General features: G+C 46.7%; 1 protein-coding gene across 7 annotated transcripts in view; it reads right to left on the bottom strand.

Annotated features, from left to right (window-relative positions):
- Positions 1-24,230, bottom strand: part of LOC134949265 (cytochrome P450 2A13-like) — a 94,266-nt gene that overhangs the window by 41,605 nt on the left and 28,431 nt on the right. For 6 of the 7 annotated variants that reach the window (XM_063937754.1, XM_063937755.1, XM_063937757.1 and 3 more), the window contains one exon: positions 14,027-14,189. The exons of the other annotated variant lie outside the window; for it this stretch is intronic. In XM_063937754.1, coding sequence (XP_063793824.1) covers positions 14,027-14,189 — 163 coding nt within the window. The remainder of the gene's footprint in view (positions 1-14,026; positions 14,190-24,230) is intronic. 7 annotated transcript variants of the gene reach the window in all.

Here is a 24,230-nt window from a genome sequence, read left to right on the forward strand (position 1 = left end):
GATGGCAAAACCTGTTCAACACGCATACTTGGAGTGCTAATTATGTTGAAAAGCCTCACCCTTCTACGTATCAGCAGTGTAACTGATTGCAGAAAGTACATGCAGTAATTATTGAGGCCATAGCTCACACTTTATCATTATAAATTTATTTTTGTCACCAAAGATAACAAATAAAACAAAGTATCACGGGGTCATACAGATGCTGAAAAACCATCAACAAATATTAGGGGTCAAGCAGATTGAGGTGTAGAAACAGGGCTGGTGCAACACGCTCAGCAGTCTGCAAAGCAGGGAGGCAGCAGGATGGAGATGTGCTCTCCCCGCTCTGCTATCCGGATGCTGTCCACTGTTGCTGCCGGCTGCCGCTATGCCTGTCATACTGTATGATAGGCAGCAGTGTTGGCAGCATGAAGATGGCCGCACATGTGCATTAGGACTCCTGGGTTATAAACCTGGTAGTTAATTCTTCACTGGGACAGCTCTGTATTAGAAGAGCTGTTCAGGCAGGTAAGTATGCATACAAATAGAGCACTTATGCATCACAATGTATTTTCAATACATGATACAGCCCAATCCAAGAACACATGTTCAAAGAATACTGTATGTGTGGGATATCAGGTGTTTTGTACCCACAAACATTAAGGATTTCTGAATGTATCTAAGAGGGAAAGTAGCAGATATCAGATATCTGCTCTAACCCCCCTGTTTTTGATCTCAAATGCAGCCCCCACAAGTTTATGCAAATCATTCTGGAGCTTGGCCCTGGTAGCTAACACTATTTTATTTTATTTATTAACAGTTACTTATAGGGAAAAAAACAGTAGCAAAACAAGACAAACATAAAGGTAGGAGGGTCCTGCTCACAAGCTTACAATCTATAGGGAAATAGGCAGTGATACACAATGATGAGTGCTACCTACTGCAAATTAGTCCAGCCAGACTGCAAAGGATCTTGGTGTGCTGTATGATCTAGTCACACTGGAATTTTAACTTAGGGTCAGGATGCAGTGGCAGCTCCAGAGGTGGGGCTTCAGGTAAGTTCAAATTTCAAGTAGGGGAGATAGCCACACCCAATATCACCAACTGCCATTTCAAACTGAGCTGCAACCCAACCTCAGGAGCCGTCCCTGGTCAGGAGGATGTGAAAATGAAGAAAGAGAAAATATGTAAAGTTATGTGTGGACTGTACAGAGAGGATGTTATTGGGAAGGATATGTGGGTAATTGTGGAAATTGATAAACTGCCTGAAGAGGTGAGTTTTCAGGACACGCTTGCAAGTTTGAAGATTAGAGGAAAGTCTTATGTGTGAGAAGGCATTCCACAGAGTTTCTCTATCCCAAAGAAAGTCCTGTAACTGTGCACGGGAGCAGGTATTGTGTGTGAATGACAGATGCAGATTTTCAGAAAAACAGAGGACGAGTTGGGAGAAATTTTTAAATAAGTGACAAAATTTATGTTAGTGTAAATTGGCTAATAGCCTTATGTGTAAGTATTTTATACTGAATACAGCAGAATACAGGTAACCAAAGGAGGAACTGACAGAGCAGAGCATCAGACAAACATTTTGATAGGAAGATCAGCCTCACAGCTGTATTTAGAATGGATTGTCGTGATGAGTTTGTTTTGGGGGAAGTCCAGCAAGGAGACTACTACAATAATCAATGTGGGAGATAATAAGTGCATAGATTAGAGTTCATGCAGTGTCTTAATGTGTTTTCAGTACCGGTTCAGGCACTGTACTTAAAAAAATAAAAATAATGTTCAGTACAGGTGCCACCAATACTTACTGTACTGTTTAATAAAATTAAAAATGGATCAGTCGATAGAAGAGCAGGAGCAGCAACTCAGTACTAGTGCTATGACTGCTGCCAGGTACGATAGTATTTCAACATTTACTAAAGGTGGTCCAGGTGGCAGAAATTTTAATAAAGTGCACGTGAAATCTAAACAATATTTCATAATGTTAATGAAACATCAACTCTAAAAGGGAAAATCTATTTTGAAAAAACTTAAAATTGACAACATGCTATATACCACATGCGGTGGCAAGATATGGCTCAGGCCATGGTCTTTATTCATGTGTGGTAGTTCTGCTAGTGCTACTGCTGTTTCTTGCTCTAGAATGTCTATTTCGGAAGCTGGGGCCAAACATGGGGTAATTCAGATCAGATTGCTTGGCTGCATTTTTTGCTGTCCTGATCAGATAGTCACCACCTACAGGGGGAGTGTATTTTCCCTGGGCAAGTGTGTGTTCCTATGTGTTATCAGAGCTGCTAAAAAAATCAGTTTGTCTCTGCGCAGCCCAGGACTTACTCTTCCAGTGTGATTGAATCCTGCTGATCGGGGCCGGAGCGGATGTCCAACACCCTCCTTCAAAACGCTTGGGCACGCCTGCGTTTTTACAGACACTTTCTGTAAACGGTCAGTTGCCACCCACAAATTGCATCTTCCTGTCAATCACCTTGCGAATGTCCATGCAAATGGATCCTTTGCACCATCCCGTCTCTGACCGGCATTGCCCAAAGTAGTTGTCCGACGCGCCTGCGCATTGCGGTGCATACGCATGCGAATTTTGGACCTGATCGCCTGCTGTGCGAAAATGCACAGCAGCGTTCAGATCTGAATTTCCATCACAGTCAGGAATTTTCTTCTGTAACCTCATATGAGGATGATGTTGCTGCAACACCTTCTTGCTCTGTGTCTACTAAACATGTCACCTTTAACACTAAAAAATGAGTGGGGGAAAAAAGTATATTAAGGCTAAAGAACAAACTGAGGAGAGTCTACGGATGTCCATGTTAAGTATGTGTGAGCATGATATTTCTGAGTCTGTATTTGTAGAGAAGCCTACTTCCACCATCTCTGCACCCTCTGTGGGAAGAAGCAGTACAAGTAAAGATGGTACCACAAAAATTGAGGAAGCTAGTGTGGAAGTGCAACAGGATAATGGGGGATATTTGTGCATTGATGCTAATGAGGATGTTGATGATGAGGATGTAGTTTGTGTAAGTCAGCCACCAGTGGCAGCAGTTCTTGCTCATGATAAAAAGAAGGCCATTGCCATGCATGGTAGTGACGGATTACCAAATAGGCAGAGTGGGCTCTGGCCTATGGGCCCCGCACCTTTTAGGGGCCCATACTTTTCTTAAATTGTTTCCGAAAGATAAAAAAAATGAATCAACTCAAAGAAATTTAAACTTTACATTAAAGTCTCCGTAAAGAAAATACTGTATTAATTTAATGTACCCATTAACAACTTAAAGTACATAAGTCATTATTATTATTATCATCATCCTTTATTTTTTATGGTGCCACAAGGGACCCACAGTGCCTAATTATAGAGTACATACAGTAAATGAAGATCAAAACAGGACAATAGTGAATTACAGTTGAATATAGGACAACTACAGAGTAAATAAACACTGACCTAAGTATCAGGGTGGCAGAAAACCGTGGCATTAGGTTCCGTTGAGGATGGGTTAAGTAAAAGAAGGATAAGCACATGATGGTTGAGGGCTCTGCTTGTGAGAACTTACATTCTACAGGGGAGGGTCAGACAGACAGGGCCGACACAAATGGGGCAGACATCAGAATCATATTACAGTTTCTAGCTCCTAGACTGTTGGTTGGTAAAATGTAAAATGTATTAGGGGATAATTTATGAGGGTGTCCTGAGGTTTTGACTGCTTAGGGGCCTCCATAGTGTTTAATCCGGCACTGATGCCTGGGCACACGATCAAAAATGCCACTTCTTGTGTGTGGAGTTATTTTTACCCAAATCCTGACAACATATGTGAAGGCTCCCGTAATATTTTTGAACACAAAGTTAGTAGTTATAGGGACATTGGCCCTCATTCCGAGATGATCGTAGCGGTGCTAAATTTAGGTGGACTCCGGACACCCATCTTAAATCTTAGAGGAACTTGAGAAATTCATACAGAAGAATTTAGGACCTTCGTTGATGCCTCTTCTTCTTACGGGAACGTTTGGTTTTGACCAAGGACAGCGGGATCTCCTATAAAGAAAAACCTTCCTTAGAAAACATGGGGCCTCCCAAGAAAGGAGTAGCATCATGAACTGGATCAAATTCTCTGTCTAATGGAAGATATGAATCTCCCATAGATACACAGTTTGCAGATGAAAAGGAGGTGCACTGGAGTTTTAAATTCTCTGGGCTAGGAGAGACTCCAACATGAGCAATTTTAATGGTCGGATTCTTACCGAAGGAGATTCTTAGATTATCCCTGGGAGTACAGCACAAACTTCCTTCTGCATTCCCTTTAGAGCAGGATATCTTTACCGAGTCAGATTCCATAGGTTTAGGACCAAATTCTTTAACCACAGCATTACTAAAAGTCTGTAAGTCATGGAACACAGGATCATTACTCTCAAAAAGCATGTTGGCCCACTCCAAAGCTCTTCCTCTGAATGCCAGGAACAGATATCGAGTAACGTTGGAAGGAGTTACTGCACCTGAAGGATCAGACTCCATCCGAGAGAGAAATTGTTCAACCAGAGCGGCGTATTGCAGTAAATCTTCATCGAAGTAAATAGGTGGTAAACCATCAGACGAAAGCTTAGAGGCTGAAACTGGAGAAATCTTTGACTGGACGAGTAGGACTGGATTGGAACCGAGGATACTTGAATTGGCCGGAACCAAAGGAGACTGACCAGGCTGGTCCTGGAGTAACACTGGACCGGCTGGAACCAGAACGAACTGACTGTTATGAGCCACGGCTGTGGCTCATTCCTGTTTTGCAGTTTTGTTCTGTATTTCATGTTATACTTCTGTTTATGTTCCCCGTGGGTGTCATGGGGTGCTCGGAGCTCACCCTTAATGAGGGGATACTGTTATGAACCACAGGTAGTGGTTCATTCCTATTTTATGTTTATAAAATTGTCTTGCATGCCAGGATTTCCTGTTGCTCTGTTTTAGAATACTCTTGTCTGCTGCCGCTGGTGAGTCTGTGTAAATGCAGCTTGTTCCCTTGTGTTCAGCCTCACCTGGCTGCTAATTGCATCTGGTCAGTTTGGAATCATGCAACAAGGCAGCTGCATGGGATTATTAATTAGGCCTCTCTGTTATATGCTGGCTGTTTGCAATTCACAGATGCTGGTGATATTCCTGGGTTTTCAGTCTGCTTGAGTTCTGAGCTTGGTTCCTGCTAGTTCCTGAGCTTCCTGTGTCGATTCCTGTGTCAGTCCCTGTGTCGATTCCTATGTCTGATCCCGTGTCCTGCCGTGAGGCGTTCCTGTCCTGAGGTCCAGTACCTTTGCCTGTGCAAGTTTCTGGCTTCTTGGTGTCCACCGGTCTGTCGTTTGGGATTCTGCCTGTCCTCCAGTTCTGAGAGTCTGTGTCAGCAGCATTGGGAGTTCCTGTCCGTTTGCCAGTATTCGTACCGGTTCCGTGAGTAGCGGCACGGCCGCGTCCGTTGGCTTAGGCCGCTGTATTCCCTTATTATTTCTGTCACTGGTGTTTTGCAGAGGGTTCTGCTTATGCTGTCACCGCCGGTACACAAAAGTATTGTGTCGGCGTGTGGTCAGCATTTCCTTTGTTGTTCTTTTCCTTTGGCGGCAAGCCGCACATACTTTGGTTTTAGGTTTGTTAGTAGCCCCTGGCCTTGTTGTTTAGTCAGAGGGCCCCTTGTTATCACCCTGTCTCGGTTCACTCTTTGTCTCTCATTAAGACCTGAGGGGGCATCGAAGTTGGGCAGACGTAATCCGCCCTTCAAACGCGGCTGCCATGGGCTCAAGCAACCATAGTCTCGCAAGAGTGTACTGACAGCACGGGTGAGACAACGGAGATAGGGCGCCAGGGGCTATTCCCTTTCCATTCCCCTTTCCCAGCATTCCGTCCTGGTGCTCTGGACTTGCTTCATAACATCTCCCTTGTTCTGAGCACCAGGAACCTAACACTGACCAGGCGGAGCCTGGAGTATTGCTGGACCGGCTGGAACCGGGACGGACTGACCAAGCTGGGCCTGGAGTATTGCTGGACCGGCTGGAACCGGGACGGACTGAGCCCTTTCTTCACGGGGCTGAACTAAGGCAGGAGCCCCCTCTTCACGGGGCTGGGCTGAGGCAAAAGCCCCCACTTCACGGGCTGGGCTGAGGCAAGAGCCCCCACTTCACGGGGCTGGGCTGAGGCAAGAGCCCCCACTTCACGGGGCTGGGCTGAGGCAAGAGCCCCCACTTCACGGGGCTGGGCTGAGGCAAGAGCCCCCACTTCACGGGGCTGGGCTGAGGCAAGAGCCCCCTCTTCGCGGGGCTGGGCAGCACTCTGTAGACTCTCTGGCTGGGCAACACTCTGTAGACTATCTGGCTGGGCAGCACTCTGAAGACTCTCTGGCTGGGCAGCACTCTGAAGACTCTCTGGCTGGGCAGCACTCTGAAGACTCTCTGGCTGGGCAGCACTCTGAAGACTCTCTGGCTGGGCAGCACTCTGAAGACTCTCTGTCTGGGCAGCACTCTGCAGACACTCTGGCTGGGCAGCACTCTGTAGACTCTCTGGCTGGGCAGCACTCTGTAGACTCTCTGGCTGGGCAGCGCTCTGTAGACTCTCTGGCAGGGCAGCGCTCTGTAGTCTCACTGGCTGGACAGCGCTCTGTAGTCTCACTGGCTGGGCAGCGCTCTGAAGTCTCTCTGGCTGGGCAGCGCTCTGAAGTCTCTCTGGCTGGGCAGCGCTCTGAAGTCTCTCTGGCTGGGCAGCGCTCTGAAGTCTCTCTGGCTGGGCAGCGCTCTGAAGTCTCTCTGGCTGGGCAGCGCTCTGAAGTCTCTCTGGCTGGGCAGCGCTCTGAAGTCTCTCTGGCTGGGCAGCGCTCTGAAGTTTCTCTGGCTGGGCAGCGCTCTGAAGTCTCTTTGGCTGGGCAGCGCTCTGAAGTCTCTCTGTACCCCTCACTGGGGCTGAAGACACGGACGCCCCCCCTGGGGCTGGACACTCTGAAGACGCCCCTCCTGGGGCTAGACACTTTGAAGACGCCCCTCCTGGGGCTGGACACTCTGAAGACGCCCCTCCTGGGGCTGGACACTCTGAAGACGCCCCTCCTGGGGCTGAAGACACGGACGCCCCCCCTGGGGCTGGACACTTTGAAGACGCCCCTCCTGGGGCTAGACACTTTGAAGACGCCCCTCCTGGGGCTGGACACTCTGAAGACGCCCCTCCTGGGGCTGGACACCCGGACTCCTCTGTGACTCTAAATGGCTTGAATATTCTTCTCTGGACACCCAACTTGGGATAAGGTCTTTTAATCACCGGACCCCAGTCATAAATTTGAGTCTCTTTCCGAGTAGCCATCTTGATACCCCTGTCAGCAGTAGCAGGATCGGCTACTGTGGATGACTTGTAGACATGAGCACTGTGATACTGAGATTTGTCACCATTCCCTGGCTTGCGAAGAATGCAGTCTTTAACAAAATGACCGGAATTTCCACAGTAAAGACAGAGGTGTAGCTCCCTACGCCGCTGACGTTCAGCTTCAGAGAGCTTGGGCCGTGGATAGCTCTGATGAACAACTTTTCCTTGCACAGAGGAAGAGACTCTATTAACTGGTTGGGACAAAACAGGATCAACAACGTTGGTAGTATTCCTGAGGAGATCAGGCATCACAGAGAGAATACTAGGCAAAAGTTCTTGTAACTGTAGTAACATCTGGTAGAAAATCTGCAGTTGGTCAGGAGTCTTAGAGCAGAAGGTCAGAGAATCTCTGGAGAAAGAATTCCGCTGCAGACACTGTGCCAATTGATGCTGAGTCGACTCCAGACCTTCCAAGCGTCCTGCAATATTGCTTAGGAGGTCCTGCGTCAGACAAACACTTTCGGCCGGGTCCATGTGGCCAGTTCCTACTGTCATGACTGAGGTTTTGTGAACCCGGTGCTAGCGAAGTCTGCGCGGGCGACTGGAGGACTACATGAATACCACCACTGACCTGGTTTGGAAGTGTTGTGGACTCGGGGTCTCTTCCGGTGACTGGGAAGAGGAACCGCGGCAGAGATGGCCGAATCCAGGTTCTCCTCATGCAGGATGAGGTCGGCAGACAGGAAGCATGTGTGGGCGCTGAAGGTCTCCTGAAAGACAGAACTGGAAAGGCGCTGATGAATCAGTGAAGAATAACAGGTACAACTGTGCTAAAGGGCACGGGGTGCTTGGGGACACTGAGATGCTTGGAGACACTGAGGTGCTTGGAGACACTAAGGTGCTTGGAGACACTAAGGTGCTTGGAGACACTGAGGTGCTTGGAGACATTGAGGTGCTTGGAGACACTGAGGTACTTGGAGACACTGAGGTGCGTGGAGGCACTGAGGTGCGTAGAGGCAGTGGGGTGCGTAGAGACACTGGGGTGCTGAGGCACGGAGGTGCTGGAAGCACGGAGATGCTGAGGCACGGAGGTGCTGTGGCACGGAGGTGCTGGAAGCACGGAGGTGCTGGAAGCACGGAGGTACTAAGGCACGGAGGTACTAAGGCACGGAGGTACTGAGGCACGGAGGTACTGAGGCACGGAGGTGCTGAGGCACGGAGATGCTGAGTCACGGAGGTACTGAGGCACGGAGGTGCTGAAAGCACGGAGATGCTGAGGCACTGAGGTACTGAGGCACTGAGGTACTGAGGCATGGAGGTACTGAGGCACGGAGGTACTGAGGCACGGAGGTGCTGGAAGCACGGAGGTGCTGAGGCACGGAGATGCTGAGGCACGGAGGTACTGAGGCATGGAGGTGCTGGAAGCACGGAGGTACTGAGGTGCTGAGGCACGGAGATGCTGAGTCACGGAGGTGCTGGAAGCACGGAGATGTTGAGGCACGGAGGTACTGAGGCACGGAGGTACTGAGGCACGGAGGTGCTGTGGCACGGAGGTACTGAGGCACGGAGGTGCTGGAAGCACGGAGGTGCTGAGGCACGGAGGTACTGAGGCACGGAGGTACTGAGCTCTGGAGATACCAACTACAACAGTAGTAAAACTGAAACACGACAGCTGTGGTTTTCAGTGGAGGACATGGAATTCAGTACTGTGCCTTTAAGACGAAACATTGCAGCTGTGCCTTTACATTGAGACTCAGGGAAATGGTGAAATCAAATGGCAACACACAAGTAAACCAAACGGTAACAAGGGAACAGAGTTTCCACAGGAACTTAGGTACAAAGGTTACCTTAAGGGAGCTCAGCATAAAGACTCACACAAGGCTGTATGTGACACGAGGAACTGGCCCAGATTCTAACTCAGCCTCCTGATTTATACTTCCTGGTCCTTGATGATTGGTGAGCAGGATTAGGTGATGCAGACAGTCTCAGGCTGGCAGAGGATTGGACAACTCTGGGTCAGGTGAACAGACACTGTCATGTGACTACTCTAGCCAAGGCTGTGATGTAGAATGAGGCCTAGCAGGCCGAGAGAACACTGAAGCCTGGACTTCTGCAAAACACAGGATGCTGGCTTTTAGACCTAAAGTTCAGATTACTGAATTCAGACTCACACAGGAGATTACCACAGGTGGAGCTAATTAACTATTACCTCTCAGGCAGAGAACTCAGGAAAACTCATAGTGCTGACAAGCTGTTTAACTCCGTGAGTGAAAGGACACAGGATCCAGGACAGATGGCAGGGGTAAGTCACCAAATATAAAACCTACAGTCAGGATTGTGACAATAAATACATTTAAATAACTCCGTAGATTTATTTTTCATTGCAAAGATTTTTTGGTCATGATACTGTGCACAGATGAATCTAAGTGGTAAAAAGTATAAATCGGAGGGGAGTTTGTACCCCTCTGATTTACTAAGCGCAAAACCACACATTTAACAGGATTTGTTTTTTCATGAATATATATATATATATAAACAAGACAGTTCTGCACTCTCATCAAGATTCCAGTGGTGGGTGCTCCCAACAGACAAAGGTCCGCGAATGTAAACGAGAATTCCACGTGGTGGAGAGTGCACTCTCACTAAATACAAAGACCAAACTTTCTTCACGACAAAATTTTTATTGTAGCCTCATGGGTTTTGACGTTTCGATCCAAAACCAGGATCTTTTTCAAGAAAGGCCATACATACTGTACACCGCATGTACATTCTAGCATATAGATGGGTGTAGTATGGTATGCCGGCGCTCAGGCTCCCGGCGACCAGCATACCGGCGCCGGGAGCCTGACCACCGGCATACCGACAGCGTGGTGAGCGCAAAGGAGCCCCTTGCGGGCACGGTGGCGCGCTATGCGCGCCACACTATTTTATTCTCTCTCCAGGGGGGTCGTGGACCCCCACGAGGGAGAATAGTTGTCGGTATGCCGGGTGTCGGGATTCCGGCGCCGGTATACTGTGCGCCGGGATCCCGACATTCGGCATACAGAAGACCACCCATATAGATAACTGAGGACGCCTTACAGTTAATCATACCTTTAATATCCCACGATTGGGATTTATCTGTCTTCCATACTTTTTCCCTGTCCTTATCCATATATTAACATACTTTACAGTGATTGCATGGGTAGCATCCATTAATTTTAGTTCTACTTAACCATTTATCATCTGTTACTTTACTAAAATTACTCGGAGCTAAAGAGTTTTTAAGGGATCTAGCTTTTTTTAAAACAACTTGGGGACCATTTGGTAAATGACCTTTAAGGATCGGGTCCAAAGATAATATATCCCAATGTTTTCTCAAAATATTCCTAATCTCTCTGCTTCTTGTATTGTAACCTGTAATGAATGGAATGAAGGACCCTTCTCGCGTTTTCTTCCTCTCTTTATAGACCAGTAGATCATTCCTATTAAGGCGATCTGCTTTTTCCTTACAGCTATCAACCAATTCCACAGGATACTTTTTCTCTAAAAATCTATCCTTATATAATACCGCCTGTTTTTCATACACATCATTATCTACACAATTCCATTTTAATCTTAAAAATTGTGAGTAAGGTATATTGGTAACCCAATTTTTGAGATGGCAGCTGTTAAAATGAACATAATTATTACTATCTACTTGTTTCACATATGTACAGTAAATCATCAAATCCAATCTTGATAAAGTAATTCACAATGGTTAAAAATATATATCTAGAAAAAATGAAACAAAACATGACTAGGCCTCCCAGGTCTCAATATGTAACAATAATAGTAACACTGATTGTTACAAAAATTACTACTACTTATGCAGCAAATTATAAAAAATATATAGAAGAAAGACCAATATACCAGAGCAGGTGGCTGAGGGTGGATGTTCAGGAGGATGTACTATAATATATATATATATATATATATATATATATATATATATATATATATATCTATATATATATATATATATATATATATATATATATATATATATATATATTTATTTATTTTATATTTGGTTGCGGGGGTCCCCCATCTGGAACCAACACTAGGCTTTTAAGTCCAGGTTGGCAGTGGTAGAATTATGGGGAAAGAGTGTGGAGTCCCCAAGTTTTCCATTACCATTACTAAATTTTACTTGCCAGACAAGGAGCAGGTGTAACACTCACTGTGGAACGCCCTTGCTATAGTGCCAACCAGCTCTAGCACAGTCAGTACAGGGCTATATTTCCTTAGGAAAATAGGCCAACAAACAAAATTCAGGCCCATCACCAAGGAAAAAATGACCAGATGCTGAATGGGCATCAGCATGGGAACATCCATGCTTTGACCAAAGTTCACCTATTCATTTCAATGGGAATATCCTGCTCTAAGCACATAATTAACAATGGTGTCCCTTAGGTAATTTAGAAAACCACCCTTTAGCAAATTCAGCAATGAAGGTACTATATGGAGCTCCCTAACCAAATTCCCTCTTCAATGTCGACCTTTTGCACCCCGACGATCTTTTGACCCTGTCGACTTAATGCACGTCTATCATTAGTGGTAGACCTACTGAGTGTAAATTATTGGATGCCTGGTTGGGGGCGGTCTTTTCTCATGCCTGGACTCCATAATATTTCTGTAATACAGGGAGTACTGTGATAAACGCACTGATCAACAGATATTAGCTTTAATGAAGGTACCTCATTTGAGAGAGGGGTCCCTCTTCTATTTTAGGTGCCAAGGCTGGGAAGATAGAGGGACTTATCACTCCCTCACACTTGATTTATTTGTATTGGTTTTTTTCCACAAGAGAGACAACTACAGCAAGTCCCCAACAGTTTTCAGGACAAGTGGGTCCTGAAGTCATTTTTGTTTAACAAGCAAATTGGGCTCATACTCCCCAGCAAAGGGGTTAATGAATTATTGGAGCAGAATGGATAAATGGCTGCCAGGGTGATTGTGTAAATTATTATTTACAGTAACAGGTCAATGAGTTCTAGGGGTAGGCATGGATTAATGGATTCTTTATGGGAATTAACTAATGAAAACAAAAGGGGGAGGCGGAATAGTAGATGCCAGTGGCGTCACAAGGGGGGTGCGGGGGGTGCGGCCCGCTCCCGGGTGTCACCCGCCGAGGGGTGACACCAAAATGCCAGCTCCTGCTTAGAGACAGGAGGTGGGTGCTGCACTGTTACATTATGTGCAGCACTCGGCTCCTGTCACTCTGTAGGACCCAGCACTGCAAGCACAGCACTCCCCGGGAGTGAGCCTACACCTCCTAAACCCCCCTAGTGACAAAAAAAACGGGTGTCGGGACGCGAAGCTCCGCCCCTTCTCAGAAAGCACCGCCCCTTTCCAGTCATTCAAGCCGTGAAAACGGATGCCAGTCCGTGAAGCCCCGCCCCTTCTTGCGAAGCCCCGCCCCCTTTTTGCCGCCGCACCGGGTGTCCAAGAGGTGAGTGACGCCTCTGGTAGATGCTAAGTGTGTGTGTGTGGGGGGGTAGTACAAGTGGATTAAGAGGAAGCGGGTGGGTAAAAGTGGGTGCTGGAGGACAAAGGATTAACCTTATTGCCCCTAACTTGCTGAATATATTTCTGGCTCTAAAGCTGGGTACACATGGAAAGACCGAAAGATAAAATCTTTCACTTTCAGCTCCCTGCTCCTGAGTCAACGATCTAGTATACACATGGACAGGCTCGGACTGGCCCACAGGGGTACAGGGGAAACCACCGGTAGGCCCCACTGCCTGTGGGCCCCTCCTCCTCTAGGGATCAGGTTCTAGACTGTGCACTTGAATTATATATTATACATATGTTACCTTATACTGCACAGGATTATGATGTATTTTTTACAGTACATTGCTGTTATTAATCTGGCACATTATCATGCATGCACTAGCATTAATTACTATATAAGTTATCAAGGAGTCCAGACCAGTTACTCTTTAATGGTTAGCCAAACCTCTGTGGTAGCTGGCCACACCCCCTTTGGAGGCTAGCCACACCTCTGATCATGGGCCCCTACCACTGCATACAACACTGCACATGGAAAGATCTAGCACATTCAAAGATCTTGGCTAGATGTTTTTTTGCTCCAAATGTAAATATTTTCTTGGTGGCTAGATGTCATCTTTTAGCCAAAATCATTCATCGTTCATACACACGGTGTAGACAGTGAATGATCATGAACGATCTAGCCAAAATCGACCTTGCTGCACAATCTATCAACTATTTTGTTGTTTACCTGCGGGAGCGCACCTAGTGATCTAGCCTGTACACATGGAATGATATTATCGTTCAACGACCTATCTAGCTAAAATAGTTGGCTAGATCGCCCAGTGTGTACCCAGCTTAAGTTTGATAGCATTTTCTTATTTTGCTTTTAGTGCTACAGCCATCATGTTTTAGAATGAGGTTAGTGGTTCATTTTCCATATGGAAGCCATACTAAATGAGTAGGCTAATAACCACTACTTGTGATTTACCAATAATCAATATACAGCTAAGGCTTTTAAGGAATACTTGCATACAGGATGGACCTAGCCATGAAAATAACTGTGACAAATATCTTGCTGTCTTCCTACTGATGTTTTTAAGAAGAACATATAAAATACATTTTAATTCACATTACAGTGGCCTACTGTTGATGGGTACTGCCAACATCACACTGCATAGTAGATTCCAATATTGTACAAATTAGATGGGGTCTACTTACCATGACCTTTAAAATACAAGTCTACACATGGCAGTAGACCTCTGATCCCAAAAATCTCTCCATGATCCACCAGAGCTTCTTTAACTGCATCATATCCACAAAGGACAATCACCCGCCGCGGTCCTAGGTATAGTGTATACACGTCTCCATATCTCTCTCTCATCTAAACATGGGAGGCAATTATATTATTGGTATGTGTTACACAGTGAGTCATAAACGTGTTTACTATACAACTAATTATATATTATAATTATATAATTTATGCCCAGATTTATCAAGCCTTGGAGGGTGATAAATAGCACAGAGATAAAGTACTCGCCAACCAGCTCCTAATTGTCATTTTTCAAACACAGCCTATGACATGGAAGTTAGGAGCTGATAGCATGGTGATAAAGCACCAGCCTATTTATCACTCTCCAAGGCTTGGTAAATCTGGGCCTAAATTCTATAATATTCTAAGGGTACTCCCTACACTAAAACAATAGGGTCTAACATCCTACACAGCGTATAAAGCAGAGCAAGCCCTTCTGAAGCCTTGGAGAGTGATAAAGTGCAGAGAGAAAAACTACCAGCCAATCAGCTCCTAGCTGCCATGTTACAGGCTGTGTTTGAAAATTTGTTGGCTGGTACTTTGTCTCTCTCCACTCTACCACTCTCCAAGGCTTATTACAGATGTGTCCTCATACATCTAGCCTCAGTATGACACACAGCAGGATATGCCTGTTGTCAGTGAGCTTACAGGTCCAGTGTAACTCTGGGTGTCTTTTTTTACTCCAAAAATGTGTCTTAGACGCAACACGATGTACTTTCAAATAGGGGTTGGGTATTGGTGACTGGCGCTTGGAATCCCGCTGATCACCATACAGATGCAGGGACCCCGGGGTTAAGAATACCGGGAGGGAGGGGGGTAGGATTGCAAGTGCAATGAAGACTCTTGCGGGCTCGGTAGCGAGCCATGCTCACCACAGGTTCTATTCCCGCTGTATGGGTGTCGTGGACACCCATGGGTGGGATTAGTCCCTGTTTGTCGGTATGTCGACTGTCAGTATTTTTGGGTGCCATGATGCAGGTGTAGTATTGTGACCAGCGGTCTCCTGACAGCTGGTCACATAACTACATCCCGTAAATAGGATGCACCAGGAGTCTGTGCTGATTAATTTGATATGCGACACTGTGTGTGACTGAGTCTGTATATGAAGCACAAAGTAACTTGACATGTTAAAATCTGCAGCCGCTTATTCATAATCATAATTCATATGCAGATTCAGAGACTCATTTGCACATGGACATACAAGCGTTTCATATTAAATTAATCAGCAGAGTCTCCTGGTGCACCGCAGTCACATCACATTTTGAACCAGCAGCATTTTCGTCAAAGACACGGCCGGTGCTAGCAGAGTCTCACAGGAACTGACGTGCCAAGAGGGGCTGTTTGACGCAACTGTTGCAAAGAACTGTTGCAAAGATGTACGAGGACACATCTGTAAATCTCCCTCAAGTGCCTGTCCTAACTTTCCACTTGCTGTACAATACCAGACGAACATGATTTCTTCCCACACTGTATATGACTCCCTCTACTGTACGACAAAATGGTCTGCCCCACACTACCATATACTGTAGAGCCTCCTTACTGTACAATCTGCCCTCCTCTGACACTGTATAATACACGGCTCCCTCAACTGTACAAAACAGGGTTTCCCCACCCTGCTCCACACTGTACAATGTAGAGCCACTTACTGTACAAAACAAGGCCTGCCCTCCTCTGACACTGTACCAAACATTGTATAGAGGAAAGAGTATTCCCGCACCAGTAAGGATTTTTCAAAATAGTTGTTCTCTTTCCCTTATGACAAGTTTATATTGTGATATCCACACCTTATTTCTGTCCGGGAGTGCTACCCCTGGCCTGGGAGAATACAGAACAAACACACAGAGAAAGAAGCCGTTTTTTGGGGTGCACCGAGATTCTAATAATTATAAATTAATATATAACTTTTATTGTTTTCATAAAAAAAAAATTCAGCCATATGAAATATAAAAAAGATAGGTGAAAATAGAATTAGAAATTGTGAAATTAAAAATAATTATTTTCCACGGAGACTGCTGCTGCTGTGATGAAGATTTCTCTTCTAATAAATGCTTAATAGCACCTGCTGTTATTAAAATGCTTAATTTTAGTTGTCTTGCTGAATCTCTCAGCCTGAACGTCCCTGCACCCGCACCTGATCCCGCTGCTGAGTGCCTTGTAGTTGTTATCTGAGCACTCTCACTGCCCTGACCATCACCCAGTCTGGCAGGGATCAGTTAATCATAAAGGAGCATTATATAAATTACATTATATTTTCATTAAAATAGCAGCAGTAAAGTCACAGTTTGCAGCAGTTCTCTGAAAAATGCCAACGCACGTTTCACAGAGGCTGCTTCGTGTTTTGATGCCCTAACGAAGCAGCCTCTATGAAACGTGCGTTGGCGTTTTTCAGAGAACTGCTGCAAACTGTGACTTTACTGCTGCTATTTTAATGAAAATATGTCATTTATCTAATGCTCCTTTATGATTAACTGATCCCTGCAAGACTGAGTGACGGTCAGGGCAGTGAGAGTGCTCGGATAACAACTACCCAGCACTCAGCGGCGGGATCAGGAGTGGGTGCAGGGACGTGCAGGCTGAGAGATTGAGTCGGCCGCACGCGGCGGGTATCCGGAGCCGCTGCACGCGGTCTGAGCTACAAACAGTATAATCATTGCATAAGCACCAGTCTGGCTATATATGAATTTACAACATACACACCGCACTACAATAGCATTAATGTGTTGTGGCTTAAAACTTACTACATAGACAGGTGCAGTGTATGTAGCCTAGCACCCGGTTAAAAAGATAGAGAGCAGTGCTGGTATCGGGAATTAACATAATACACACACACTTCCATTTACACACTGTTGCCATAAAAAGATGAATCTGTATATGTGGTGGGCACAGTATACTATGTTATGTCACTAGTGGCTTGCAGGACACAGGCATAGCCAATTAAATTTATTGATAAACCACATAGACACATTGGATGAATAAGAGCAACAGTGTGATTATATTATATGTGAAACAAGTGAGTGTTTGTTCCACCCAGTGTCTATCCAAAGTCATTTATTCAATGCTCCTCTAAAATTAACTGACCCCCGTTAGACCGAGTGACGGCCAGGACAGTAAGAGTGCTCGGTTATTATCCATCCGGCACTCGGCAACGGGGTCAGGACCAGGAGCAGGTGAAGGGATGTGCAGGCTAAGAGTATCAGTCGGCAGAACGCAGCGGGCACCCGGAGCCGCTATATGCAGCTCAAGTTATATACAGTTATAATCACTGCACTAGTGCCAGTTCGGCTATAGACAAATGCACAATATACATATTATATTGCATTAATATTATGTGTTGTGACTGAAAATTAATTATATAGCCAGGCGCAGTGAATATAGCCCAGCACCCGGGTTAAAAGAGATTGAGAACATTGCTGGTATTTGGAACTAACTGTTACATTCCTGATGCTCAGAACTAGAAAGATGTTGCGAAGTGAGTCCAGAGCACCAGGACGTGACGCTGAAATAGGGAGGGAACGGGAATAGCCCCTAGCACCCTACCTCCGATGTTTTACCCGTGTGGTCAGTTCACGCCTGAGTGACTATGGTTTCTTGGGCCCACGGCAGCCGCGTTTGAAGGGCGGATTAGGTCTGCCCAACTCCGATGCCCCCAGGTCTTAGAGTGAGAAAAAGCGTGAACCGAGACAGGATAATAACAAGGGGACCTCTAACTAAAGCAAACAGAAGCTAGGGGCTACTAACTACCCTAAAACGAAATATATGTGCGGCACGCCGCCAAAGGAAAAAAACAACAAAAGATATCACTGTCCACTCCCCCACACAGCACCGCTGAGTTCCGGGGAGGACAGTGAAAAGCGGAAACCTCCGCAAAAACCACCAATACAAAAAGTACCAAAAGGACTAAGCGGCCTAGGCCGCAACACGCGGCAGGAGCCGCTACTCACGAAACCGGGAGAGAACCCCAACAAACGAGAACCCCCAGATGACTGCAGCAGGTTCACTTGAACAGGAAGGATTCCCAGGACCGGCTTCAGAACTCCAGGACTCAGGAGCACAGGGAGCAGGATCGACCAGATACAGCTGACCAGGAACAGACGTTACAAGGCAGGAACAGCATACAGGAAGCTATCACCGGCGTCTGTGCCAGGTAGTGAGGGAGAATATAACAGGGAGCCCTCCAATAGCTGCAGCGAAGCTTAAATAGTAATGTCGTGCAGCTGCCCTGCTGCACGACCAGAGCTAATAGGTGTATTGATTGACAGGAAGAAACGGGGAACGCGGTTCGTCTGTGGCGTCCCCGTTGCTAAGGGTCTGGCGGCTACTCGCGCACGGCATCCCAGCGTTGCCAGGGACCCGGCGGCTCAGCGCGCACGGTGTCCTGGCGTTGCCAGGGACCCGGTGGCTCAGCGCGCACGGCGTCCTGGCGTTGCTAGGCGCCGGGCGGGCAGGAAGAGAGGTGCGGCGGCCGTGAGAGTCGCTCGGAAGCAGACCGAGCGGCGCCGCGGACCACGGCACCTAACAGTACCCTCCCCCTTGAGGATGGGTTAAAGAACCCCTAAAGCCAGGTTTCTGAGGAAATTCCTGAAAGAATAATCTCTTAAATTTAGGGGCATGTAGTTACTTATCCAGGACCCAAGACCTTTCTTCCGGGCCATAGCCTTTCCAGTGCACCAAAAAATAAAGCCGGCCCCGAGAAACTTTGGAATCTAAAACCTTCTCCACCAAGAACTCTTGTTCCCCCTGAACATCCACCGGAGGTCTACCCTGGGAAGTCTTCCGAGGGAATCTCCTGGAAGAAAAATACTGCTTCAGAAGGGAACAGTGAAAAGTATTGCCAATTTTGAGTGATTTAGGCAAGCGTAGCCGAAAAGCAACTGGGTTGACCTTCTTAATGATAAGGAACGGTCCTATAAATTTGGGTCCCAATCTAGCCGAGGGTTGTCGGAGCTTGATGTTGCGGGTTGACAACCACACCTTATCTCCCACCTTAAAAGTGCATGGGCGTCGGAACCTATCAGAATTTTTTTTTTCTCGGAAGGCAGCCTTCTTAAGGGCAAGGTGCACCTTTTTCCAAATCATTCTGAGACGGGAATTTAAGGTCAACGAGGAGACTGGAAAATGAGGGTAAAAAGAATTGGCTCTAGGATGAAAGCCCAAGACCGAAAAGAATGGGGACTCCTTGGTGGAAGAATGACAAGAGTTATTATAGGCAAACTCGGCCAAAGGAAGAAATTCAGACCAATCATTCTGAAGTTTGGCCGCATATAGCCGTAAATACTGTTTTAACGACTGATTAACACGTTCAGTTTGTCCGTTAGACTGTGGATGGTACCCAAATGTTAAAGAGAGTTTCATATTTAATGAGTCACAAAAACGTTTCCAGAAACGGGCGATGAATTGCGGTCCCCGATCAGAGACAATATCCCTGGGTAAACCATGGAGCCTGAACACATGGCGGAGAAATAAAACTGCCAACCCTTGAGCAGAGGGTAATCGGGGGAGAGCAATGAAGTGGGCCATCTTACTAAAACAGTCTACTACCACCCAAATGACCCGAAATCCAGCTGAAAGAGGAAGGTCCACCACGAAATCCATGGATATATGTGACCATGGCCTGAGAGGAAAGGCTAAAGGTATGAGTAGCCCGACCGGCAACGATCGAGATACCTTGTACTGAGCACAAACCTGACAGGAACGGACAAATTACCTTGCATCTTTAGAAAGATTAGGCCACCACACTGAGCGAGAGATTAACTCCAAGGTCTTAGTGATACCCGGATGACCAGAAACCTTATTATCATGAAACTCAGCTAGAACAGTGCCTCTCAGAAATTCAGGGACGAAGAGACGATCTGCAGGAGTGACTTTGGGAGCCTGCTGCTGAAGCTGGACTAGCTGTGTAAATAAATCCTGTGTGAGGCCAGCCCGGATGACAGACGATGGAACTATGGGGGTAGTAGCCGGGTGGTTGTTGTGAACCGGAAGAAAACAATGTGACAGGGCATCGGCTTTTGTATTCTTGGAACCGGGCCTGAAGGTGATAATAAACCTGAGACGAGTAAAAAACAGCGCCCAACGTGCCTGTCGAGCATTAAGCCGTTTAGCTGACTCAATATACTGCAGGTTCTTGTGGTCAGTAAACACCGTAATGGTATGCCTAGCTCCTTCCAGCCAATGCCTCCACTCCTCGAAAGCCCATTTAACTGCCAACAATTCTCGATTACCAACATCATAGTCGGATTCTGCGGAGGAGAATTTCCTGGACATGAAGGCACATGGGTGTAATTCCTGAGACTCCGGGTCTTCCTGAGAAAGGATAGCCCCCACTCCAACCTCTGAGGCATCTACCTCGACAATAAAGGGGAGCTCCGGGTTAGGGTGTCTGAGCACTGGAGCTGAGACAAAGGCCTGCTTTAAGGCCAGAAAGGCAAACTTGGCTTCAGGCGCCCAATTGGAAGGGTCCGCTCCTTTTTTAGTCAATGCTACTATAGGAGCAACCAAATCAGAGAAGGTATGAATAAAACGCCTATAGTAATTTGCAAACCCTAAAAAGCGCTGAATTGCTTTTAAGTTCGTGGGTTGTGCCCAATTTAGGATGGCCTGGAGTTTTTTTGGTTCCATGAAAAACCCCTTAGGAGAAATAATATACCCCAGGAAGGACACTTCTGTGATGTGGAAATCACATTTCTCCAGTTTGGCGTATAAATGATTTTCCCGTAACTTCTGAAGGACCAGTCACACATGGGTAATATGTTGTTCTAAAGACTCGGAGTAAATCAAAATGTCATCTAAATAAACGACCACGAACTTTCCTAGAAAGTCGCGAAGGACGTCGTTAATGAGATCTTGAAATACAGCAGGAGCATTTGACAGCCCAAACGGCATCACCAGGTATTCATAATGTCCCGACTGTGTGCTGAAAGCCGTCTTCCACTCATCCCCAGATTTAATTCGGATGAGATTGAAAGCCCCTCTAAGATCGATCTTGGAAAAGATAACGGCAGTCCGGAGCTGATCAAAGAGTACTGAAATCAGTGGCAAGGGGTAGGTGTTTTTAACAGAGATTTTATTCATAGCCCGAAAATCAATACATGGTCTGAGCGACCCATCTTTTTTCTCAACAAAAAAGAACCCTGCACTCAATGGAGATTTCGAGGGCCTAATGAAGCCTTTTTTTAGGCTCTCCTGTACATAATCATTCATTGCCGTAGTTTCCGGCCCAGACAGGGCATATAGTCTCCCCTTAGGTAAAGAGGCACTGGGAACTAAGTCAATAGCACAGTCATAGGACCGATGAGGAGGCAGAATATCCGCATTACCCTTGGAGAAAACGTTGGCAAAGTCCTGATATTCCAAAGGAATAAGTTCTGGGGTGACTGCCGCAACCCGGACTGGACGGGAAATACATTCCTTAACACAAAAGGGACCCCATCTGGAAATCTCCCCAGACTGCCAATCTATGGTGGGATTATGAAAGGCAAGCCAGGGGTGACCCAGAACTACGGGGACAGCCGGACAATGGGTAAGGTAAAATTAGATTTTCTCTGAATGTAGGGCCCCCACTGTCAGTTGTACTGGAGGTGTGCGGTGAGTGATTACCCCGTTAGAAAGCGGACCACCATCCATGCCGTGCATGGTGATACGTTTATCCATAGGTATCTGTGGAACGCCCAAAGCCTGAGCCCAACCAAGATCCATGAAATTTCTCGCAGCTCCACTGTCGACGAAGGCCGACACCAACGAACTGAGGCTACCAAAGGAAATTTTTACAGGAACTAATAAGGAATCATTAGAGGAGATTAACTGCAGACCCAAGTGAACCCCCTCACTATTCACTTGGTCAGAGCGTTTCCCTGCTTATTCGGGCAATTACGTGCGATATGTCCCTTGCCACCACAATACAAGCAAAGACCAGAATTTAGCCTTCTGGTTCTTTCCTCTGGGGACAGCCGGGAGAGACCCATTTGCATGGGCTCCTCGACGTCCTCAGGGAAAGTATACACACATGGACTAGGCCTGAAACTAGCTCCTCTTTCAGCCCTCCGCTCCCGGAGACGATGATCAATTTTAATAGCAAGCTCCATGAGTTTGTCTAGAGTCTCTGGAGTGGGGTACTGAAGGAGACTGTCTTTAATAACTTCAGACAAACCGAGGCGAAACTGACTGCGCAGGGCCGGGTCATTCCAGCCACAGTCGTTCGACCAACGGCAAAACTCGGTACAATACGCCTCTGCTGGATTTTTCCCTTGCTTATGTGCACGCAGGTGGCTCTCAGCCGACGCTTCTCTATCAGGGTCATCATACAAAAGGCCTAAGGACTTAAAAAAGGCATCTACAGATAGCAAGGCAACATCATCGGCTTTTAGACCAAAAGCCCAGGTTTGTGGATCGCCTTGTAGTAATGACATCACAATCCCGACCCGTTGAGACTCAGTACCAGAGGATCGGGGCCTTAAATGAAAATAAAGCTTACAAGCTTCCTTGAAATTAAAAAAATCCTTTCGGTTACCTGAAAAACGGTCAGGTAGATGCATCTTTGGTTCTGGAATCATACTCGGGGAGGCTCGCAAAAGATCTTCCTGCGATCTCACCCGAAGAGTAAGATCCTGAACCATCTGAGTTAGTTCCTGAATCTGGTTGGCCAAAAGCTGGCTGGGATTCGGTCCTAATACTGCCGGATTCATGAGGCCGAATTTCAAAGCCCACCAAATACAAATAACTTTTTTTTTGTGTGTTTTTTGGGCCGGTTATAATGTTACGTTCCTGATGCTCAGAACTAGAAAGATGTTGCGAAGTGAGTCCAGAGCACCAGGACGTGACGCTGAAATAGGGAGGGAACGGGAATAGCCCCTAGCACCCTACCTCCTTTGTTTTATCCGTGTGGTCAGTTCACGCCTGAGTGACTATGGTTTCTTGGGACCACGGCAGCCGCGTTTGAAGGGCGGATTAGGTCTGCCCAACTCCGATGCCCCCAGGTCTTAGAGTGAGAAAAAGCGTGAACCGAGACAGGATAATAACAAGGGGACCTCTAACTAAAGCAAACAGAAGCTAGGGGCTACTAACTACCCTAAAACTAAATATATGTGTGGCACGCCGCCAAAGGAAAAGAACAACAAAAGATATCACTGTCCACTCCCCCACACAGCACCGCTGAGTTCCGGGGAGGACAGTGAAAAGCGGAAACCTCCGCAAAAACCACCAATACAAAAAGTACCAAAAGGACTAAGCGGCCTAGGCCGCAACACGCGGCAGAAGCCGCTACTCACGAAACCGGAAGAGAACCCCAACAAACGAGAACCCCCAGATGACTGCAGCAGGTTCACTTGAACAGGAAAGATTCCCAGGACCGGCTTCAGAACTCCAGGACTCAGGAGCACAGGGAGCAGGATCGACCAGATACAGCTGACCAGGAACAGATGTTACAAGGCAGGAACAGCATACAGGAAGCTATCACCGGCGTCTGTGCCAGGTAGTGAGGGAGAATATAACAGGGAGCCCTCCAATAGCTACAGCGAAGCTTGATTAGTAATGTCGTGCAGCTGCCCTGCTGCACGACCAGAGTTAACAGGTGTATTGATTGACAGGAAGCAACGGGGAACGCGGTTCGTCTGTGGCGTCCCCGTTGCTAAGGGTCTGGCGGCTACGCGCGCACGGCGTCCCAGCGTTGCCAGGGACCCGGCGGCTCAGCGCGCACGGTGTCCTGGCGTTGCCAGGGACCCGGCGGCTCAGCGCGCACGGCGTCCTGGCGTTGCAAGGCGCCGGGCGGGCAGGAAGGGAGGTGTGGCGGCCGTGAGCGTCGCTCGGAAGCAGACCGAGCAGCGCCGCGGACAGCGGCACCTAACACTAACATTATAAATACACATTCTTATTTTTCAACTGTTGCTACAATTCTGTTAATAAATCACGTAGACACATTGGTTAAATGAGAGCAACAGTGTAACTAATATATGTGAAACAAATGAAGGTTTATTACATCCAGTGTGTTTATAAGGGCTATAGATAAGACATATATTTCTACGAACAAGAAAGCTTTATTATAATAGAACACCAGTTAGAATTTATTTCCATCAACAGATATTTGGTATAAATAGATTGTATTAATTACTGGTGATTGCT

The sequence above is a fragment of the Pseudophryne corroboree genome, chromosome 8, assembly GCF_028390025.1.
Source record: "Pseudophryne corroboree isolate aPseCor3 chromosome 8, aPseCor3.hap2, whole genome shotgun sequence".
Taxonomy (NCBI): Eukaryota; Metazoa; Chordata; class Amphibia; order Anura; family Myobatrachidae; genus Pseudophryne; species Pseudophryne corroboree.